The sequence below is a fragment of the Ruditapes philippinarum genome, unplaced genomic scaffold (assembly GCF_026571515.1).
Source record: "Ruditapes philippinarum isolate M1 unplaced genomic scaffold, ASM2657151v2 ctg1759_1_1_1_1, whole genome shotgun sequence".
In the NCBI taxonomy this organism is placed as follows: domain Eukaryota; kingdom Metazoa; phylum Mollusca; class Bivalvia; order Venerida; family Veneridae; genus Ruditapes; species Ruditapes philippinarum.
Window position 1 is genome coordinate 617,155 of NW_026856458.1, and position 20,893 is coordinate 638,047.

Below are 20,893 nucleotides of genomic sequence, written 5' to 3' on the forward strand. Positions count from 1 at the left end.
TTACGTTCCTCAAGAGTGTGAATTTCTATAGTTTGTTTGACACGTATTTACATATGAATGAATGAGCAATAAACATAGCAAAGTGCTCATATAGACGTTGCTTAAAAGGGTATTTGTTATGGAATATATTATCGTAGGGTTAAATAGAGTAAGCATATATGTATGTTACATCTCTACTTATAGTTAAAACTAAGACTTTTTCTACACATTGGTCTAAAATCTACGAGAACTTGTAAAATATGCATACTACTCAGCTTCAAAAACTGAAGTGCGAAAAGCCATAAGAAGATACCCTGGGAAAAATATAAATTATTTATACTTCTACTTAAGTGAAGTTAAAGCGATAAAGGGAGAAAAAATGTGTCCTAGTGTAATATTATTTATGTCTAAAATCACCGAAGAGCTAAACTGAAGTAGACTTAGTCTGTTGTTAGATAAAAAGTTCAGGCCATCGTTAAATAGAATAATACAATTACCACAAGACTTGATAAGTGTACGTTGTTCTACTCAAATGATACGGCACATGTGCCATTTGTTATAGAGAAATATAAGCAAAACTATCAGGGGAAGCCTTTGGCAATCAAACAGACGGATGTTAAACTTATTACTTCGCTAGATTTAGAGAAATAAAACAAAAATTACTGGGAATTTAACATAACACAAAGTGTTTTTTTCTAAACATATAGTAAACGATTGTTTGAAATAAAACATATACTAGGAAGAAACAAGGTATTTCATAAAATTAATATGTAACGCTTTCTCATTGTTTTTCTGGAAGAAATGACATTTATTATAAAATAAAAATCTTAAATTTCAAACTTCAATGCGCAGAATTATTGCCGTTTAATAGTTTTGATTTCTTTTTCCGTGATAATGTTGCAATCGTTATCATTTTAAATGGACCTAAGAATCGTTAATGACCACAAAGACATACAATTGATTGCTACGGATATTTGAGACGTATCATATAATTGTTTTGCACAGAAACATTTTATTAAGTACCTGTGGGCGAATACAATGTGTAGGAATGGACTTTGCTTGTAGAAAATTTCAATACATTCTCGGTGAATGTTTTTAACGATATTTGTAAAATCTTAACCAGTACTGTCTTTTTTTCTATTTATCTTAAATTGGAATACGTACTGATTTTAAATTAATTTCATACTTTTAATTCCAGAAAGAAGTGATTGGAGTTTAAACTTACTGTAAAAAAAGACTGACACCATATTACGTATGGAAAAAATCTGTGATACATAAGAGACTAATATCTGATGCATATACAATCTACAAGAATTAACTGAGAACAAGCCATAATGTTCTCAGAACTGGCCTTGACGGGAGTTGCTATAGCGTTTTTAGCTTTTTTGTGGAACAAATATTCAAGCAATCTCCCACCAAACTTGCCACCAGGACCGACGGCAACGTCGCTTTTTGGAAATTTTAAGGTAAAGCTTTTTTTTTGGCTTTAATTCATTACTTATGATTTTTGACATGCATTATATTTCTGTAAAACACGTTTATTATCAGCAAAGCTGGTCCAATAGACGTATTATGCTTCTGTAAAAACCCATTAAACCTAAAAGGTATAATTGTTATTTCTTTAAAGCTTTCTGTTTTTGATGTCCCATTACGGTTTACTAGAAGGAACACATAGGCAAGAAAGCACATAGCTAAACCTACTTTTGCATTTTCTGTTCTTCGGCAATTAGTATAGTCATATACACGCTTTTTTATATTCAGGGCTATTTTATACCAGTAATTAACTTGCAACATGCTTTAAATCTATGATTTAACATTGTTTTAAACATGGGTTTAAGATAAATTTTATTCTTCTATTTTTTTTGAAAACTGTTTAACTATTTTTTTCATTACGGTATATAATCACCAAATGTTTCGGCGCTATTAAAGTCATTTCGAAAACTTTATGTTTTTCAAAGAATTAATTCATTTGAGAGGACGACTGTTCTAAATTTCATTTTGTTGATCTGCTTACTTTACATTTTATATTCATTTCATTTATTGGCAAATCGGCATAATAATTGCCTTTGACCATTTACACATACTAATACACATGGTCAAGACATACAGTATACATAAAAGATACACAAATAAATACACTTTTAATCTTTACATAATAAATAATCACCAAAAATCAAACATTAACACAATTTTTAACTCACAAAGGTAATAAGTCCTACGAAGCAGCATTATTTTCAAGGGTTAGACTTCTCAATTTATAAGCTTCTGTTAAAAACTTTGCATTTTTTACAATACTAGTTCTACGTTTTGATGACATAATATTAATGAATTTTTGTACTGAAGGCCAAGCATTATTTGTAAAATATTTCTGTCGTAGGTCATAATATTTATTACAACATAACAAAAAATGGTACTCAGATTCAACAGATTGTGATTGACAAAGTTTACATATACGATTTTGTCTTTCAATGCCAGTATATCTACCTACTTCAATTTCGAGATTATGTGCTGATATTCTAAATTTAGTATATAGCTCTCTATGTTTACTATTAGTCAAAATATCTAGATATTTTTCATAACAAAAATCGACTTTAAATTGTTTATAGTATTCAAGTTTAGCTACATTACGAATCTCCATTTGCCAGTTTTGGATATATTGATCGCGTAGTCTTTGTTTCAAAATACAAAAATAGTTACAGGAAGAGTCAAAATTTGACCATATATCGCTGAAACCTAGACTATCAAGTAAATTTTTAATTTTATTTGACCAAGAATTTGCGTTCTGGGAATTACATTGCTCTCTAAAAAGTGTATACATAGGCATGTGTTGATTACTCATTATTTTTATCCAGTATTTCAATGCCCTCTCTTTCATTAAAACTGATAAAGGGAAACGACCCAATTCACCTAAAACTGCTAAATTTGAAGATTGTGTTCGAACCCCAAGAATATGTTTACAAAATTTTATGTGAAGTTTATCTATTTCCTTAAATTCATAAATGCCCCAAATCTCCGAGGCGTACAATAAAATAGGTAGAACCATAGAGTCAAAAAGTGAAAGTTTCGTTTTGATATCAAGATTTATTCTAGTAAATAATGACAAGAGGCAATTATATGCTTTGAGAGCTTGGTCAGAGAGCACCTTAACAGCATTTTTCATATTCCCAGTGTAAATAAAATTTACACCTAAATAACAAAAATTATCTACAGTTTCTAATTTTTCACCATTTATAAACCATTCAAAAGAATTAGATTGTTTTCTTTTTTCAAAAATACAAACTTTGGACTTTTTGGTGTTTATCTTAAGGCCCCATTTAATCGAGTATTGATAAATGCAATCAAGTTGGGCTTGCAAGCTGGCTGCATTCGTCGTAAATAAAACAATGTCATCAGCAAAAATTAACATATACATTGATAACTGGTTCAAATCACCCTCCGATAGATTATTTAAATCTAAACAAGTATTAATATCATTGAGGAACAAAATAAATAGTAAAGGCGAGAGTGGTTCCCCTTGTTTTAAACCAATACTGACATCAAAAAAATCTGACATATTTACGTTCGAAGACAATTTAACGCATGCTTTAACATTTGCATAAATAGATTTCAACATTGTAATGATTTTACAGCTAATATTAGATTGACATAATTTAATCCACAAAGCTTCACGAACAACAGTATCGAACGCCTTTTCATAATCTATAAAAACACAAAATAATTTAGATTTGTTAAATAAAATATTTTGAATCAATGTATGTAATAAAAATATACAATCACTTGTACTATGTTTATATCTGAAGCCAAATTGTGAATCGTTAAAAACATCATTAGATTCACACCATTTGTTAATTCTATTTCGTAGAATGATAGAAAATATTTTTGCCACAACATTTGTTAAAGTGATTCCCCTATAATTACTAGGATTAGCTTCATCTCCCTTTTTAAAAATAGGAATTATCACGCCTTTACTCCAAGCATCAGGATATATACCTGAATCGAAGATTTTATTAAAAATAACTACTAAATATGGTGAAATAAAGTGATTAGAATCAATAAAAAAAATCAGCAACATTTTTATCATAATCACAGCTTTTATGCCTATTCAGACTACTAATTACTCTAGAAACCTCATCAACAGTAAAAGGACAGTCAAGTTCATCTATAATGACATTTTCATTACGAAGAGTTGATCTCATCATGAAACACATCATTACTTTGATTCAAATTAGATAAACTCTTAAAATATTCGGAAAATTCATGAATGCTTATATCAGAAGAATCTGGCTTACTTTTATTTTTAAATTTATTAATATATTTCCAAAATTGACACGGGTTGCGTTTAACTTAAATTTGATAATTCATTTTTTTCAGTATAATAAAAATCTCTTCTTGTCTTCCTCTTAGTATAACTATAATGTTTTCTACTATGTAAAAATCTGTCTCTATTTTCATCAGACGGGACAGCTTTAAAAGCTCTTTTGTCACAGTAAAAATAATTTTTAGCATGTTTACAGTTAGAATCAAACCAGAGAGACTTCTTTTTGACATTATTTTTTGGTTTAATGCTAAATGTTTTACCATTTAGCTTGAAAGATATATCAAAAATAACTTTAGATAGATCATCAATAGTCGAATTTACATCTCTTTCCTCAGCCTCAAGTTTATGCATAATATTTTCAAATAAGTGTTTATTTTCCTCAAGGGTATTATACAATAAATTATTATCATTATCTTCCCATAAAATTTTATCATAAGTTAACACATCATACTGATAAAAAAACATATTATCACAATGTAAACTAAATTCAATCGGACAATGATCAGAAAATTCAGTTAAATCATTAACTTTCAAGTTAGAAATCAATGAAAAATTATTACTAGTGGTTAACAAATAATCAACAACGCTAGCAGCCCTACGGCCACGATTAACACTGTAACATGTAAATAAACCATTTTCGAGACGACCATTTACAATATAAATGCTATTTTCTTTACATAACGATAGTAATTTTAAACCAAAACTATTTACATGACTATCATGCGAAACTCGTGCAGGTAAATTACACGGATCTGAGTCCTCAGGCATATAAACATAACGGTCTAAGTTTATATTTTCTACAAAATCAGGTCGTTGACCTGTCCTCGCATTTAAATCACCTGTAACGTATATGTCACCCAAAATTTTATATTTACGTATGTCATTATTCAGCTGATCAAAAAAGTCAAAGTTATATAAACTAGATGCTACGTTGCTGTAAACGTTCGAATCACTAGGAGGAATATAACACGTACACATGTAAATATCATTAAGAGTTCCAAAATATTGTTTAAGTAACTTAATCCAAACAATACCATTATGGTTAATACTTACTAGTTCAATTTTCTTGTAATATATTGATTTATAATAGATAATAACACCTCCGCTATAACGTTTAGCTTTCTTATTAAACTTTGGCCTGTAACATGAAAATGAACAAAAACCGTCAATATCAATATTCGAAATCTTTGAATTCCATGTTTCGGTAAAAAGCAAAAAATCAAACTCGTTGATATAATTCAAAAAATCAGTGTCATCAAGTTTATTTACAAGCCCTTGTGTATTCCATAGGAGAAATTTCAACTGCTCCTTGCTGTCCTAATATCGATCATCCTCCGTCGCTCCTCGGTACAAAGCCCCGTTTATGTACAGTTTATCAAACCGTAAAACAGCCTCTTTGTGTTCCTCTCTAGCTTTTAATAGAAGCGGAATTAATTTTTTTCTGCGATCCTGAACTTCTTTAGGGTATTGATCACTGCATTTGATATTGATCATTTCTTTTTTATCATAAATCTTTTGCTTAATTTCCGATTTGTCCGGGGAGTGGTTGAATTTGACTACAATAGGTCTTTTTTTATTAGACATAAATTTTCCCAGTCGGTGTGCCCTGTCAATTTTAATTCTAGATCTAGCGTCCACAATTCCCAAATCCTTCTCACAGAAAGTGTAGATGGTATCACAGCAGTTTTCCTCTCTACGGGCCTCAGCGTTGGTGCATTCATCGAAATTAAACAATAGCAGGTTATCACGCATAGACCTAGTCTGCAAATCTATAACTTCCTCATTTAATCTGCGGTTCTCCTGCTTTAAGGATTCATATGACGTCATCAGTTTATTGTTAGACTCAACTCCCGCTTTTAACTGTTTATCTAAATCATGTTGTTTTGCTAAGATTTCATCACATGTCTGAGCGTCAAAATTTCTACTAGCTTCAATCTCTATCAATTTACTGTTATGTGTCTGAATTTTACTTTCAATTGTCGAAACACGTTGATCCATCAACCCCATTTTCTGTGTTAAATTGTTAATCTGACTTTCGATAGTGTCTAATTTGTTCAATCTTTTATCCAAAGCCTCAAGTTTTTCTAAAATAACATTAATAGGCATATTGGATTGTGGCATCTGCGAGGCATAATGAGGTGGGGTCATAAACTGGGTATGTGGGGGTAAAAACTGACCTGAATACCCCGGTACTTGTGCTACTGGTGATACGAAACTTGCTGATGGTGATACTGGACTCTGTTCTGACATAGTTAGGCGTTTACCAGATTGTTCGATCGAATAATTTGGAGACGCTTGTGATAATGTACGTTTTTTTCTGCCCATCGAAGAAGATATTCAAAAAAAACCGCCAACAATCATCACTTGAAAATTTAGTTTTTATACTCCACAAAGTCAATATTAAAAGAAGAATACTCCGAATGAATGTACTTAATCACATGTTAAGATATCAAAGTCAAAATCCATCACAATATTTGGTAAAACTCCGTGTATCAATTTATTTTTACTCTTAGTATGATTATCAAAAAATGTATGTCCGCCATGTTATCACGTGACCAATAATAATTTATAATATGTCTTTTTATTATTATGTCAGCCTTTGTCAATGATAAGTATGAACGACTCACAAAACAAAATAATGTCGATCATGATGATAAGATGACATTATGACATAATATTTGGCGGAAACTATACTTAAGATTTTTGATAATTATGTCATTATTGCAAGTGACATATTGCTACGCGCAAACGTATATTAAGTGGACATTTTATTATTAATGAAAAAACAAACGAACACGAAAAACACATCGCCTTGTTTGATGTATTAATTTTATAAATAGAATTCTTATGACATATTTGTATGAGTAATGGACAATGTCAAAGTGTATCTTGATGACATACAGACAGATCTAAACACCATCTGAAAATATGAAAAATCACCAAAAATATTGCAAAGCAGAATCAATAACTAGTGTACTTGCCTGATTGGAGACTTATGAAAATATTAACCTTACATTTTTGTGTGGACAGGATTTGGACATAAATGGAGTGCACAAGAGCCTTCATGGCATTTTCGAGAAGTTTGGGCCAGTTGTACACATCCGATTATTGCGGAGGAATATTGTTATATTAAACACATCAGAAGTGATGAGAAAAGCCTTCGATACAGCAAAATTTGAAGAATCGCTGAATGACAAAGCAAAAGGTAATTAGGTTTTGGACACAAGTTTAGTACGCTTTTTATTACTTGGGGGTGAGGGGGCAAGCAATGACAAAGCAAAAGGTAATTTGGTTTTGGACACAAGTTTTAACAACATGTCGTTTCATGACATAAGTTATATTGTATACGTGATCTTTTTTGACAATGTACAATATTATTTCAGTTATTCTAATATCAAAATAATTTTCAATTTAACGAAATAATCATAACTATTTTACAATATTACTGAGATAATCATTAAATGAAATATATTGTAATAAAACAAATCATTAAAGTAGTAAAATAAATTTATGAAACAATTATAAGCCATATTCTGATCATCTCGAAGACTGTACATATTACTCATAATGTGTTTGTACAAATTTAGAACATGACTGTTTAAAATTACGTTATAAAAACTTTGTTCTATAAAATTCATACAAAACTTGAAACGAAAACCCGCTTCCAATAAAAAAGAATTAAAAAAAGAAAATATATTTATTCGATAATCATAAAATTTTATAATGTATCTTAATATGGTGTGTCTTTTAAGTTGGTGTTAATACAACATAAAGTCATAAGTTATTTAAATGGAAAGAGGTGTGTGAGCGTTTTAGGATAACGTTGTTAAGTTGTTATCAAAATACAATTTATAAATCAAGCATTGCTGTCCTGATTATGTCTTAAAACGTCTGTTTTATTTTCTCGATTCATTTGGCAGTAATTAAAAAGCATGCAACTAGCAAAAAATCATATTAAAATTTAGCTAATTTTGGTAACCCTTTCAAATAATTTCTTGGATGAAGTTGCGTATACTTAACAAAGCCAAAAAACCATGTTGCTGTCGAATCATAAGAAATAGTGCTTCCTCTCCTTTATATTAAACTCATCAAGACCTCTTAAATTATTTTAATATACCTGATTTTTAGCTATGCATGCATCAGAATATATTTTGTTGCATCTAAACTATGATAATTCGTTTTATCATTAATCTTGTAAGATTCGTATCGCATCAACTGTATATGTTTTTTAAATATTCGATAGAATTTTTCTTGCACATACTTTGTGTTTTGTTAGGTTGGTCCATATAGCGATATCCATGAAATTTGAATAAAATAAAAGATAGTAACATGTATATTATGGGGTAAATAAAATTATTATTATTCAAAAATATTATCTTTTTGTCTAATATGTGTCTGTAAAAACATTTCATAAAACATTTGTATAACACAATTATATAATATGTTTATAATACTTTCTATTCCACAGGATTTTATGGTACATACCTGGTATATGGGCATGCTGATATATTGCTTGGTCCATACAACGAGAGAATGTTCAAGCTGAAAAACGTTATGCACAAAGGGCTTATGCCCTCAATGTCTAGTGCTCAACTAAAAGCAGAGTTAGGGGAACTTATTGATGCTTTTAAAGATAAAGTTGGAAAGGACTTTTGTCCTAGAAGGAGCGTTGAATCAATAATTGCTAAAACCTTGACGATGTTGGTATGTTTCTAAAATCTCTCGAATTATCTAATCAATTTACGTACTGGGAACCAATGAATACTCATTGTTTGAACCATTTGAATCCGCTGTGTGGTTTTAATTAAATACCTTAATTAACTGCAAAGCCAGACAATCTTTTGCTTTGTTTTATTTCCATTAAAACGAGTTAGTGCACTAAATTGAAGTCAAAATACTACATGTTTCTTCTTCAGATTGCAGGTGAATGTGCCGATAATGATCAGAAAATTATTTCTGACTTCGTGTTATGGTCAAACAAATTGCTTAATCCGAGAATTGAGAGCTTGCTAAAGAACTTGCCGTTTCTTCGTCACCTTCCCGGCGAACCAGGCACTATGTATACCACCGCCAAGAGCAAGAGAGATATCCTTCTTCAAAGATTTCTCACTGATTATCGTGTTAGTATATTTATAAAATATCTTATCGTATTACCTTGAAATACTGCATATTCCTCTCATTTAAGATTTGCTATTTATGTTGTCCTTACCAGTTTCAAAATCTCATCGGCCATTCAGCTAATCCATCTGTTGCTTCCTGTGCGTTTTGTGTACGTACGCATATTAACAGTTATTAGATATTTTGTATGAAGAGCAAAACACCTCTTTGTAAATATTGTGCTTGTTACCTGTATGAAACATACATTTTGTAATTTCACATTCAGCGTTATTACTGTGAATGGTAAATATTGTATTGCCCTAAATCCATTATTAAAACAATATGAAATTCATTTCCATTTCTGCAGAAGAAAAAAAATGTCTTCATTTCTGAGTCTTAATGTGCATTTAACGGTTGTATCTTATAAAAGATTGATAATGTGGATTCATATAAAATAAATTAATAATAAAAAATTACTCTTATAAATTATTTCTATTACGCGAAATTGTTCTTATACAAAAAAGTCAAGTAAGTTTTTGAAGTAACGCTACATAAAGAAATTAAGTATTTAAAAAGAGATTAACATACAACTAAAATCATTCTGTTTGGAATATGATCAAATAAGATTATAATTCTAGGTAAAGAATATTCTAGTTTTGTATTGGAAAAACGATATGGAAGAAGACATAAATAATTCTTTCGAAGAGTATTTCTGACTGTATTATAAATGCAGTAACAAAATTAATCATACCTTCTAATTTTAGATGATGTTCCAGGAATTATTTTAGTATTATTTTCATTATGTTCGATATCTCTAAGTAGCTTTTGTTCGAATATCCTTAAAATAAAGAACTCATATTCAGTTTAATAATTACTTCAGGGAATATTTCAAAATAGAAATTGTCTGAAAAGCGAATGCAGTAGACCATGATTAGAAAACACGGATGTTTTGGCTGATCATGGAATGCACTGGTCACATGAGCATAGTTAGTTGCCACTAAAAACCTTCAGATGGATTATTTCTTAGAAACGTTTGTCTTTAGTTGTAACATCTAACAATAAATACCCCATTGAACATTCTTAAAACATACTAGGAATCCTGTTGCTTTTAAGCCGATGTTTTGAGTAAAACAAACAACATATTTTGAAAATGAAAATACATAGTTATCACAGATTATTTTGAAATTAATGTTCCTTAAACGATATTGGTTTAAAACCTTACAATCAAAAACAAGATTACATTGATCATTTTGAGAAATCATTTTTCTTCCACTTATATTTGTTTTTAAGTGATTCAGTTTACACAGGGAAATGGTAATTCAAGGAAATTGTTTATGGAGGTTATTGTTTTGTTGTAACAGTTTCCAACTTACAATAATAGCCCAGATACAAAACACGTGAGATTATTTTGCAGATATTACTATTGTTTTACACATACACAATAAACGCAGGAATAATGAATGTGAGTTAATAATTGTGTGGCGTTTATCGTTTATCGTTATCCTTTATCTTCAGGAAACATTCAAACCAGGAGTAAATCGTGGACTAGTTGACACCTGTTTAAACATACAGGAAACAGAAAGACAAAAGGACGGATCATGTTGGCTTACTGATGATATGATCAGGGCACTCATACTTGATACAATAGGAGGAGGTACGATTTATATCTTATATCTTACGGATGTGTGATTACATCATGCATGAATATCACGAATTTTTTTTAAAATATAAAGAATATTTGATTTAATGATGATCCCTCATGTAACTTATTTACTATGTAGCATTATGTGACGTCAGAGGGTAATCAGTAATTTCAAATCTCACGTTTTGTTTTCATTTTTTTTCATTTAAAGGTCAACTGTAAAAGATTAACAGGTTCTTCTCATTGAAGTATATTGCAATAAAAATGTTAAGATAGCAAAGTAATTATTCATACAACATATCTAATAAACCTGTTGGTGCCTCAAAAAAACTTCATAAAAACGTGATTTAATGTGTCATTTTATTCCATAATGTGGTCAGTAATTAACAATATCTACATGCCCATGAAGCATTTCTTTATTATTGGTTATTAGGAATAATATCATCTTATTAAACATTTTAGAAACGTAAGGTTATTTTATTCAATATTCAGAAGTAGATCATTTGCAGATGAAAATGGTGCCTGATAATAGAGTATAATGACAAACAGCAAATATTACCAACCCAAAACCAAAAAAAAAAAAGAAAAAAAAAGACAATAAGAAACCAACAAACTTGTGAAACACAACAAAGTAAAATAATTACGTCATATGATCATCCTTTATCATGAATTGAAGCAAACAACAAACAAAGACAATAACACTTTTGACAAAGTAAAGATTTTTGTTTACCGGTATTGTAAACTAGATCGACGTTTTATTAGTGTTTATGCGAAATTTAATATGATAAGAACGCAGTTTGTCTGAAAAGGGATAGTTTTCGTACTGATACTTTAATATTTAAGGATTTTTGTCCACATCAAACACAATTCTGGCTGCAATATTAAACCTACTACACCATGAAAGCTGTCTTAAGAAGATGACAGAAGAGATTATTACAGTCTTGGGGAAAAGAACATTATGCACTTGGGCTGATGTAAAAATCATGCCGTACAGCTTTGCAGTCGTGCTCGAAACCCAGAGATACTCTACAATTGTTCCGATTGTTAGTCATTACTGGTAGGATTTTAGTAAAACATTCTAAATTAAGTGTACATGTACAAATGTAGATCGGAATTTACTTTTCAGAACTTTAATTTAAAAATGATAATGATAAATTTAAAAAATGTTCAGGTGTAAGTTTGTCACAGCAGTTGGCAACAAATATAGTCCAGATTATTAGAAACTAGTCATTTCATAAGTGAAATTACAAGATGAGAACCAGGGATTTATATTGCTTCGGTTGACTGCAAATCTTTCTTCTAAACTGCAACCTCTGAGAACTAACTCAAGAAAAAAAATCGTTGAATCATGGTTTTAAGCTTGTTTTATTGTTTTGTTTTAAGCTTATGGTCGCCAGTTTGAATGCGTGATTTTTTATGACTCATATGCATGTTTATGTTACGAACTGAAATTTTTGACTTAAGCCATTTTTTGCTTATATTTATCTATACCCTTATTTGAATTGCAATGTACATATCTGTTATAAAGTAATAAATACATGATAATGTTTTAATGTTAACAAAATAAGACGTTTTGTGTAATTCGTAAAATTAATATGATTTTGATTTTCATCGTAAAGCATATTTGTGGTATATTAATTAAGTGCTTCAGTCAGAAAATGCCATAAAAACATGATGTAAAACAAGTTTCTGTTGATTTCTATGACGTCTGTTTTGTTTGTTTTGTTACCCTGATAAACATTTAACTGACTTCAGTTCACAGAAAGATGTCGAATTCGAAGGGTTTACGATACCAAGTGACACAATGGTCTGGGGTAATATTTGGTCAGGTCATCATGACGAAACTGTTTATAAAAATCCGTGGACATTTGACCCGGAGAGGTTCCTCGACAATATGGGAAATCTTTTGCCAGAAGATAACCCTGCTCGTAAAAGGTATACTAAAGGATTGATTGCCTGTTTAATACGTGTCGGCACAGTTTGTTAAGAAGCCTTGTGCCCTGTCCTGTTTTTATTTGGGTCTTGCTGTACTCCTTGCCGGTGGTCCTGTGTTGCTGGGTCTAGTTTGGGGGTTTCGTTCATTGAACGCCGCCCTTCTTTGTTGATCTTGTTTTTAATATTTTTGGTTGTACTATAAACAAAGTATATATACAGTATACCCTCTGGCAGAAAAACACTATTTTAAAGCAATTACCTGTTTATAACAATGCCATCGACTTTCTCTCTAACTTTCTTTCTAAATAATCTTAAAAAGACTCTTAATTTTGTCTCCCTAGAGCAAAACTTGTCAACAGCAAATAAAATATTGGTTTCCCGGTTTCCTAAAGGTTTTTGCTTTGCGCAAAGATTGTATTATTACGAAAGTACACTACTGTTCACTGCGAGATTAAAATGAGAGAGAGAGAAAAACAATTAAAAGGACACTGACGGCAACCAAACAAGTATACTAGTATTTATTATAGACGTTATAACTTTCTTACACGTTCTCCTTTGTTAAGTATTACAAAATACACGTTTATGCTTGTTTATATTATACATTACCTCCCTTTATATATATGGATATTGACAATAATAAAAATGTTATTTGTCTTAAATATAAACGATTTTAAAACAGTTTGATACAAATTTTATTTTCAGCCTTATCCCCCTTGGAATTGGAAAGAGGTATTGCGTTGGGAGTGATTTTGCAATGTCTAGACTATTTACTTACATTGTAACAATGGTACAACATTTTGATATTCTTCCACCAAAAGACACGGAACTCCTTTCTGGTGACCCAAATCGCTATTCCAGTGGGGCAGTTTTACAAGTAGAAGATTATACTCTAAGAGTGGAAAGGAAAACATAATTGTGCTATAGTTATGAACTAAAATATATCCAAATATAATACAAAATATGCCAGAACTATCACGATTGCATTAGCCGTCACACGGGCAATGAACACAATTGCGTTTTTCTATATTTTTTAAACTTACTCGAAATATATTTTATGCTTTTCTGAACATTTTAAAGGCTACCTATTTAAATGTCTGAGGTTTGAAAAGTCTGGAAAATCTGTTTTTGTGTCTCTTATTGAGAGAAAAATGTTTTGTAACATATAAATAAAAATGTAATGTGCGATTAACATAGCTAATATTAAGTGTTATGTAACATATATGTCATAATCGTTCTCAGCTGATTTGTTCGGAATGAAGTTGAAGGAATAAAATTGCATGCTGTGTTTGTATTATTACAAATATGAAGGGAGCAACACGGAATAACTGTTTTATCATCTAACATATCTTATGTTAAAATAGTATTATAAGTTTATGTTTTGTTAATGGAATTTTATAATTTAATTTCATGTTAGCAAGTATTACATTCGACTATATGTGTGTGTTCTCATTGTTTTACTGTGATGGAGTCACAGGTCGCAAAAGGTGAGAATTATGGATGTTGCTTATTTTATTTCGTGCTTGTGATTGTTGGAAACTTCAGACCCTTGATTTTAGGAACGAGTTCAGAGCATTTGTTAGATGCTTTGGAGACCGAACTTTAAATACCTGTATTTATGAAACCTTTGTCTTGCATGGATGTCTGTATGTCATTCAGAGATACCGGGTTTTAGACTGTCTCCTGACATAGCTTGACGGTTTAGAATGTATTATGGAATACAGGAGATTCCTGGGATGGTTTGTTAGGATCGCGACAATTTAGTGTTGAACGGGATAAGAAGTGTATTTAGAGAGTTTGAAAAAAATGTGTTTACATGGTTTACTAAGTAACATATCCTTTATAAACATTATTCACATTGTCTTCTAATATTGTTATGAGTCTGGTCTGAAGTTTAGATCGTTATCTTTATGCGCACGATTACGGCACAAGTCATTTAAAGCAAATATTACTAAGCGTTAAAGTTGTATAGCGCCTTACCGTCATTTTGTCCATAAATCAGGAGGAGAATGATTTCACATGCATTGTTGAAGCGCTCTGACTGTGTGTCTTTCAATGGACAACGTGCATAACTTCGTTATCTTATGTATCTTTCCAATGCTTAATGAATTCATTGACAAACTTACAACTGGCATGTCTTGTAGGAGAGATAATTTGTATATTTCTTTCTAGCCAACATACAGTCATTGGCATGCTGAAAATAATTAAAGTATCTAAAGTCGCCAATTTGTTTGAAAGCAAGTTTAAACCATATAATTTATTTTATAAATATTGGTCTACTCACAACACAGATGATAAGGCAAATGAAGATTTCATGTGAAGAGAGTATTGAAATATCTTTGTATATCACTCTGTCTCCAAATTATGTCTAACTAAATAAAAGAACACAATAAACTAGACGAAGAAGAAAATAATTATTATATATTTGTATAAAAACTTTACTTCTTAAAACTAAAAACTTTTACTTTATCCTTCTAAAGGTATACTGTTATTGTTTTAAGCATTGTAATATGGAGTCTCCTGCCTCAAAGTGTAGTCTCACATGATAAAACGCACTTAATAGGAGCCTTACACCTATTAAAAATACGAGTTAGTGGTGTGTGACGTAAACCCACGCGATAGACTACGTAATTTCATAAAGTTACGTATTGCGTGACCCAATATGCATGTCTGTTGTATGCACAACATTTGACTCTATTCCTTTAAATAATTTCCGTTTAAAAAGTAATTTTGAAAAAGGAATAGAATAAACGCTAGCCGTTTTAAAAAATCGTCTTTCGCCTCGATCACATGCTGCATCATATCATGTTCATGATTATAGATAAAATATAGAAGTTACAGAAGCCAAAAAGTGCCAACTTCTCGAATTCGTTTTATCACGTTATGGTATCTGAAAGGAAATCCAAAACTATATCAAAAAGCAAAACAAACAAAAAAAAACAAAAAATAATAATTAAAAAAAAAATAATAAAAAAAAAATAAAAATAAATGTAACAATATTTTTACTTTAAAATAACAAATGTATGCAGTAAAATTTGTATCTGCATCATTTTGATAAATTGTTGCCTGCTAAGCACTCGTAACTTCAATAAATTATATTGACGTTGAATAAATGCTATCAAAAATATATTGACTGGATTGCTTTGTGCATTTCATTAGTATATTTTATTTCCTTTGGATAGGTGCTATTCATACTAACTATATATTTATTGCATGCAAGGTAAAACTATTAATCTAATTTACACTTTATGAATCATCTGTCAACAGTGAATTTCCTTGCAGATAAGTCATAAACAAAATCAATCATAGATAATAATATTGCAGGAGAAGTGCACTAACAAAAATAATATTAAATAAGATAAAAGCAACATCAACAACAACAACAACAACAAAAACTTCACTGATTAAAAACTGAAGTATGTACGGACAGACAAACGAATGATGGAAAGTGATCTATATTATTAATTTTAATTGTTTAAGGCTCTTTATGCCTCGTTATGCTTTAATTCTTTTTAAAAAGGTTTTAAAAATTTGGTTATTTTTTAGTCTCCAAATTGGCCAAATTTTTTTGAACTCTTTTTCTTGTTGTTTTTTGAAATAAAAAAAATTTAAAATAGTAAATAGATAAAATTTTGTTTACTTTTGCAATTTTTGAAGATTTTTCAAAATTGCATCCCTTTTTGCAGATGACCCCTCTAAAAAATTTTAAAAAACCATTATTTAAACATTAACAAATTTTCATGTTTGCCCGTTCTGAACAAGTCAATATTTATTTGCTTCTGAGGCATAATATGCATTTAATAGTGGTCTTGAACAAAAACTGATAAGGCGACACATTTGAAGGGCCTTCTACAGCTAAAATTACATCAGTCTAGAAGTGCAATAATTTCATAAATTTGTTAAAATGAATCAATTTTGTTGCTTAAAGGCCCATTATGACTCAGAAAAGCTATTATTTTTATTATTCAAAACCTTTTTATGTTTGATGTCCTATTATTTACTCATTAGCCAATTACCTGAAGCACTGTTTGCTTTTGTTGCTTTCTGGTAATCATTACAGTTAATAATTTTGTATGATAGTCAAAATACTATTTTGTTTACATTTTGCTACTTTTAAGACATAATAATTTTGCATTGAACGCATTTTTCTCCAGGCATTTTGTATATAACGGGCTCTAAAACCATTTTTAAAGGTAATTATATTAATATTATCCCTTTCCAAAGAATAAATAAATCGTTTCTAAGTCATAATGTGCCTTTAAGATTCTCTGTAGAAAAAAATTAAATACTTCATATATGTACGTTACAATATTATAGACATATCATATGTTTTTCTTTTATTATTTCACCAGTTTTATTTATACAGATATATTCGGAATTAGCCAACAAAACAGGCTTGGTTTATCATTTAAATTTAGATAAAAATATACGACAACTATTATTGAATTGGTCTTTCTGAAACATCATATTACAGACGTAGCATCTGTTTTCTGCTGTGTGAAATATAAATAAAATGTAAAAGAATGTACACCGAAATAACCGCCGTATGAACACATCTGCGGATGTTTCGGAATAAATATTCACCTTCACCACTCTTGTTTTTTAAATGTTGAATCTGCTTAAGCCGGTGCTAGGGGGCGTGGTCGATAGCTTGCAATTTCCACTACCGTCCATTAACAGACTCAATGTAACCGAGCCTGCCATATTTTCAATTTTGACGTGCTTTGCGTTCTTTAGGGATTTCGTTTCCTCTATTTAACGTACAAGTTGTATATAACTTTTAAATTATTTACAACATAGTCACATGATAGTGACTAGAAACCTTGGTGACATTTGTATAAAACTGTGATGTTGACATGAGAAACTTCGCAGAAAATTGAAGGCACGTTTAAATTCAATGAATGTATTGTAGTTCATGTAGTTACTGATATCTTTAAATGTAAAAAGACATAAACTAAAGTGACGTCAGCATCATTTTGCGGTTAAACGCTATATATCATTATAGGTCAAAATTCTATATAACGTCGAGGCTTATGCGTATAATCTAACAAAAAACATTGAATCATTGTTATATCTGGGTAAGATGAACCACACGAATGTTTGATTTTTAAATAATGAACGATATTTTTCAAATCACACAGTTTACTCGACATCACTATTTCCGCGGTGTCACTATTCTCGCCGTATTTGTAAAGCGCCACCTACGCGATGTTTACCTGTCAATGTGGGTGACCTACATTTTTCATTGCAATAAATAATTGATTTTATGACCAACAATGAGTAAAATCTTGGTAAGTAAATGCTTAATTACCTAACAAAATATGTTTACTTTAAATTAAATTTAAATAAAAATTTCAAAAAAAAAATCTATTTTGTTCAACTAAATTCTTCAGTTGTTACAAATCGTCTGCCAGTATTCTCTCTTTTAGCCATGTAAATAGCTGCCATTGGCTCCGCCCATTTGAAGGCTGAACACTGCTATAATTTTTGATAGATTGAACACTGCTATACATTTTTATAGGTTCAACATTACTACATTTTTTCATCCAACTAAAAATTGATTATTTGACTCCCTCTATAAATTAATATTTCAGTTGTTTTCTTATTTCTATCTAGAAAACAAAGCAAAGTAAGGAAAGGAAACCCTATGATAGGGAAAACTTGAAAAGAGCCTTCAATGCAACCTTATCTGGAATGTCTGTCTACAGGGCATTTAGAGTCTACAGTGTTCCTGAATCAACATTGCGAGACAGAACAAGGCATATTGTAGAACTTGATTGCAAACCAGGCCCTGAAAGACTTTTCTCTATTGAAGAAGAAAAGCAGCTTGCTGACCATATTGTTTACATGGCTAGTATTGGTTATGGATACACTATAAGTGACATTCAATACATGGCAGCCCACTATGCCAGGTCTATTGGCAAGAAAGTCCAAGCTAAAGAGGGACTTAGTCAGGGTTGGTTTTACGCATTCTTAGGAAGATGTGACCAACTGAAGGTTGTTTCTCCCCAAAAAATAATAGTGATGTCAAGGGCAAAATGTTCATACAGAGAAACTATATCCAAATATTTTTATGAACTAAAATCTGTATTAAAAGAAAACCATTTGCTTCATTCCCCTGAAAGAATTTTCAATGTAGATGAATCAGGCTTTTCTACAGAGCATTCCCCACCAAAAATAGTTTGTGGAAAAGATTCTAAAGCCCAAAGTGTGACATCATCACGAACAAAAAATGTAACCGTGATTGGGTGTGCTAGTGCCATAGGAAACTATGTACCACCATACTACATTTTCCCAGGAAAAAGATGGAACGAGGATTTAATGAAAGATTGTTTGCCTGGTTCATCAACAGGAATGTCAGAAAGTGGTTGGATTAATAGGGGCATATTTGAAACATACATAATCAACCACTTTCAAAATATGTTGGACTTAGTAAAGATAAAAATGAGCCAGCAACACTTATATTATATGATGGCCACAAGTCCCATTTGTCATTAACCCTTACGAACTGGGCAAAAGAGCATAATGTAATTCTTTTTGTGCTCCCACCACATAGCAGTCACCTGACCCAACCACTTGATGTTGGAGTATTTGGCCCCATGAAAAAGTATTTTTACAGAGAATGTAAGACCTACATGCACAGCAATCCAGGCATGAGTATTACAAAATATGAAATAGCAAAGCTCACTGCAAAGCCTTCATTGAACGCCGCCTTTCCTTGTTGATCTTGTTTTTCATATTTTATGCCAGTGCCTTTTCACCAGAAAATGTCATCTCCTCTTTTAGAAAAGCAGGAATATATCCTTTTGATAAGTAGATGGTAAATGGGACACAGACAGCACCTGCTTCTATATACTACACAACAAAAGATACAGAGGACAGCTCAGATAATGTCAATGACACTAGTACTGTTACTATGAAAAATGTAAACGAATCATAAGATATCAATACAAAAGTTGTAGAATTTTTTGATAGCAGAAATATCACTTCTGTTGTTCAGAGGCCAAAAAAGAAGTTTGTGCCACCAATTAAAGTTTCAGGAAATCTTTTGTCTGAACAAAATATGGAAACAATAAAGTCCCAGCATGAAAAAAGACTCACAAAAAACACAAACAAGGCAAAATCACTGAAAAAAGTAAGCCTGCAGACAAAAAAATCAAACCTGCTACAGTTGCTTACTCTTCACCAAAGCCATCAACATCTGGTGTAACAAAAAGTAAAGGAGCCCCAATTGATGTATATTCATCCTCAGATGGAGGGTCTGATACAGACGAGCCATGCTGTGTCTGTCTGAGAGTTTTTCGTCCCAGTTAATATATTCCGGTAAATTATCTGCGTAATAAATCTACACTGTCACTTTTTCCAAACTATGTATGCATATATATAGATATAAGACATAGACCACAAATCATCGGGCTGATTCGTTTTCCCCTTCTCTCCGGGGAGAAAGAAGGGAGGCGAAGGCCAGGCGGCCGAGAAAGAAGGGAAGCGTTAAGTTTCTCTTAACGCATTTACACGAAGATACTTTCATTCAATGCCCAAGTTTGTTATTCGGCGCCAATTAAGCCCAACATGCTGTTATTTGCATTTCTCAAAAACCTTCTCTTTTTTTATTTTATATTGACTTTACTAAACGTATTATCATAGATACCTAAAACCGATTCCGTTAATAATTTCATGGCACATTTCCATGTCTGTTGAGCTGAAGCTATTATTTTGATAAAGCAAACTAATCTAGACAATTGAAGTATTTTTGGTTGGGGCAAATGCACAGCCTCGTTGTTGAAATTTAAATTCTGCTTCTGTGACTGTAAATTGCACGTTCCAGTACGTTTCATGAACAGACACAATCAAATCAAGTCTGTGTCATTTTTCTGCGTATTAGGCGTTTTAGGGGATATTGTAAAAGGTTATCTAAAATTTAA

The 20,893-nt window shown here is 31.1% G+C and overlaps 2 protein-coding genes across 3 annotated transcripts in view; both read left to right on the forward strand.

Annotated features, from left to right (window-relative positions):
• The window catches only part of LOC132746622 (uncharacterized), a 65,379-nt gene that overhangs the window by 11,755 nt on the left and 32,731 nt on the right, over positions 1–20,893 (forward strand). The window lies entirely within an intron of this gene.
• LOC132746621 (cytochrome P450 2C31-like) lies at positions 1,290–14,336 on the forward strand. Its single transcript, XM_060735833.1, has 8 exons — positions 1,290–1,445; positions 7,328–7,502; positions 8,766–9,001; positions 9,214–9,417; positions 10,910–11,048; positions 11,880–12,093; positions 12,792–12,971; positions 13,674–14,336. Exons 1-8 carry the CDS (start codon positions 1,314–1,316, stop codon positions 13,882–13,884), a joined length of 1,491 nt encoding a protein of 496 aa, XP_060591816.1. The 5' UTR covers positions 1,290–1,313; the 3' UTR covers positions 13,885–14,336.

Bases quoted from the DNA above. Each gene is read 5' to 3' on its own strand.
- LOC132746621 (XM_060735833.1), top strand. From the start codon at position 1,314: ATGTTCTCAGAACTGGCCTTGACGGGAGTTGCTATAGCGTTTTTAGCT. The intron at 9,002-9,213 runs GTATGTTTCTAA...TTTCTTCTTCAG, and splicing joins CTAAAACCTTGACGATGTTG to ATTGCAGGTGAATGTGCCGA. The intron at 12,094-12,791 runs GTAGGATTTTAG...AACTGACTTCAG, and splicing joins CCGATTGTTAGTCATTACTG to TTCACAGAAAGATGTCGAAT.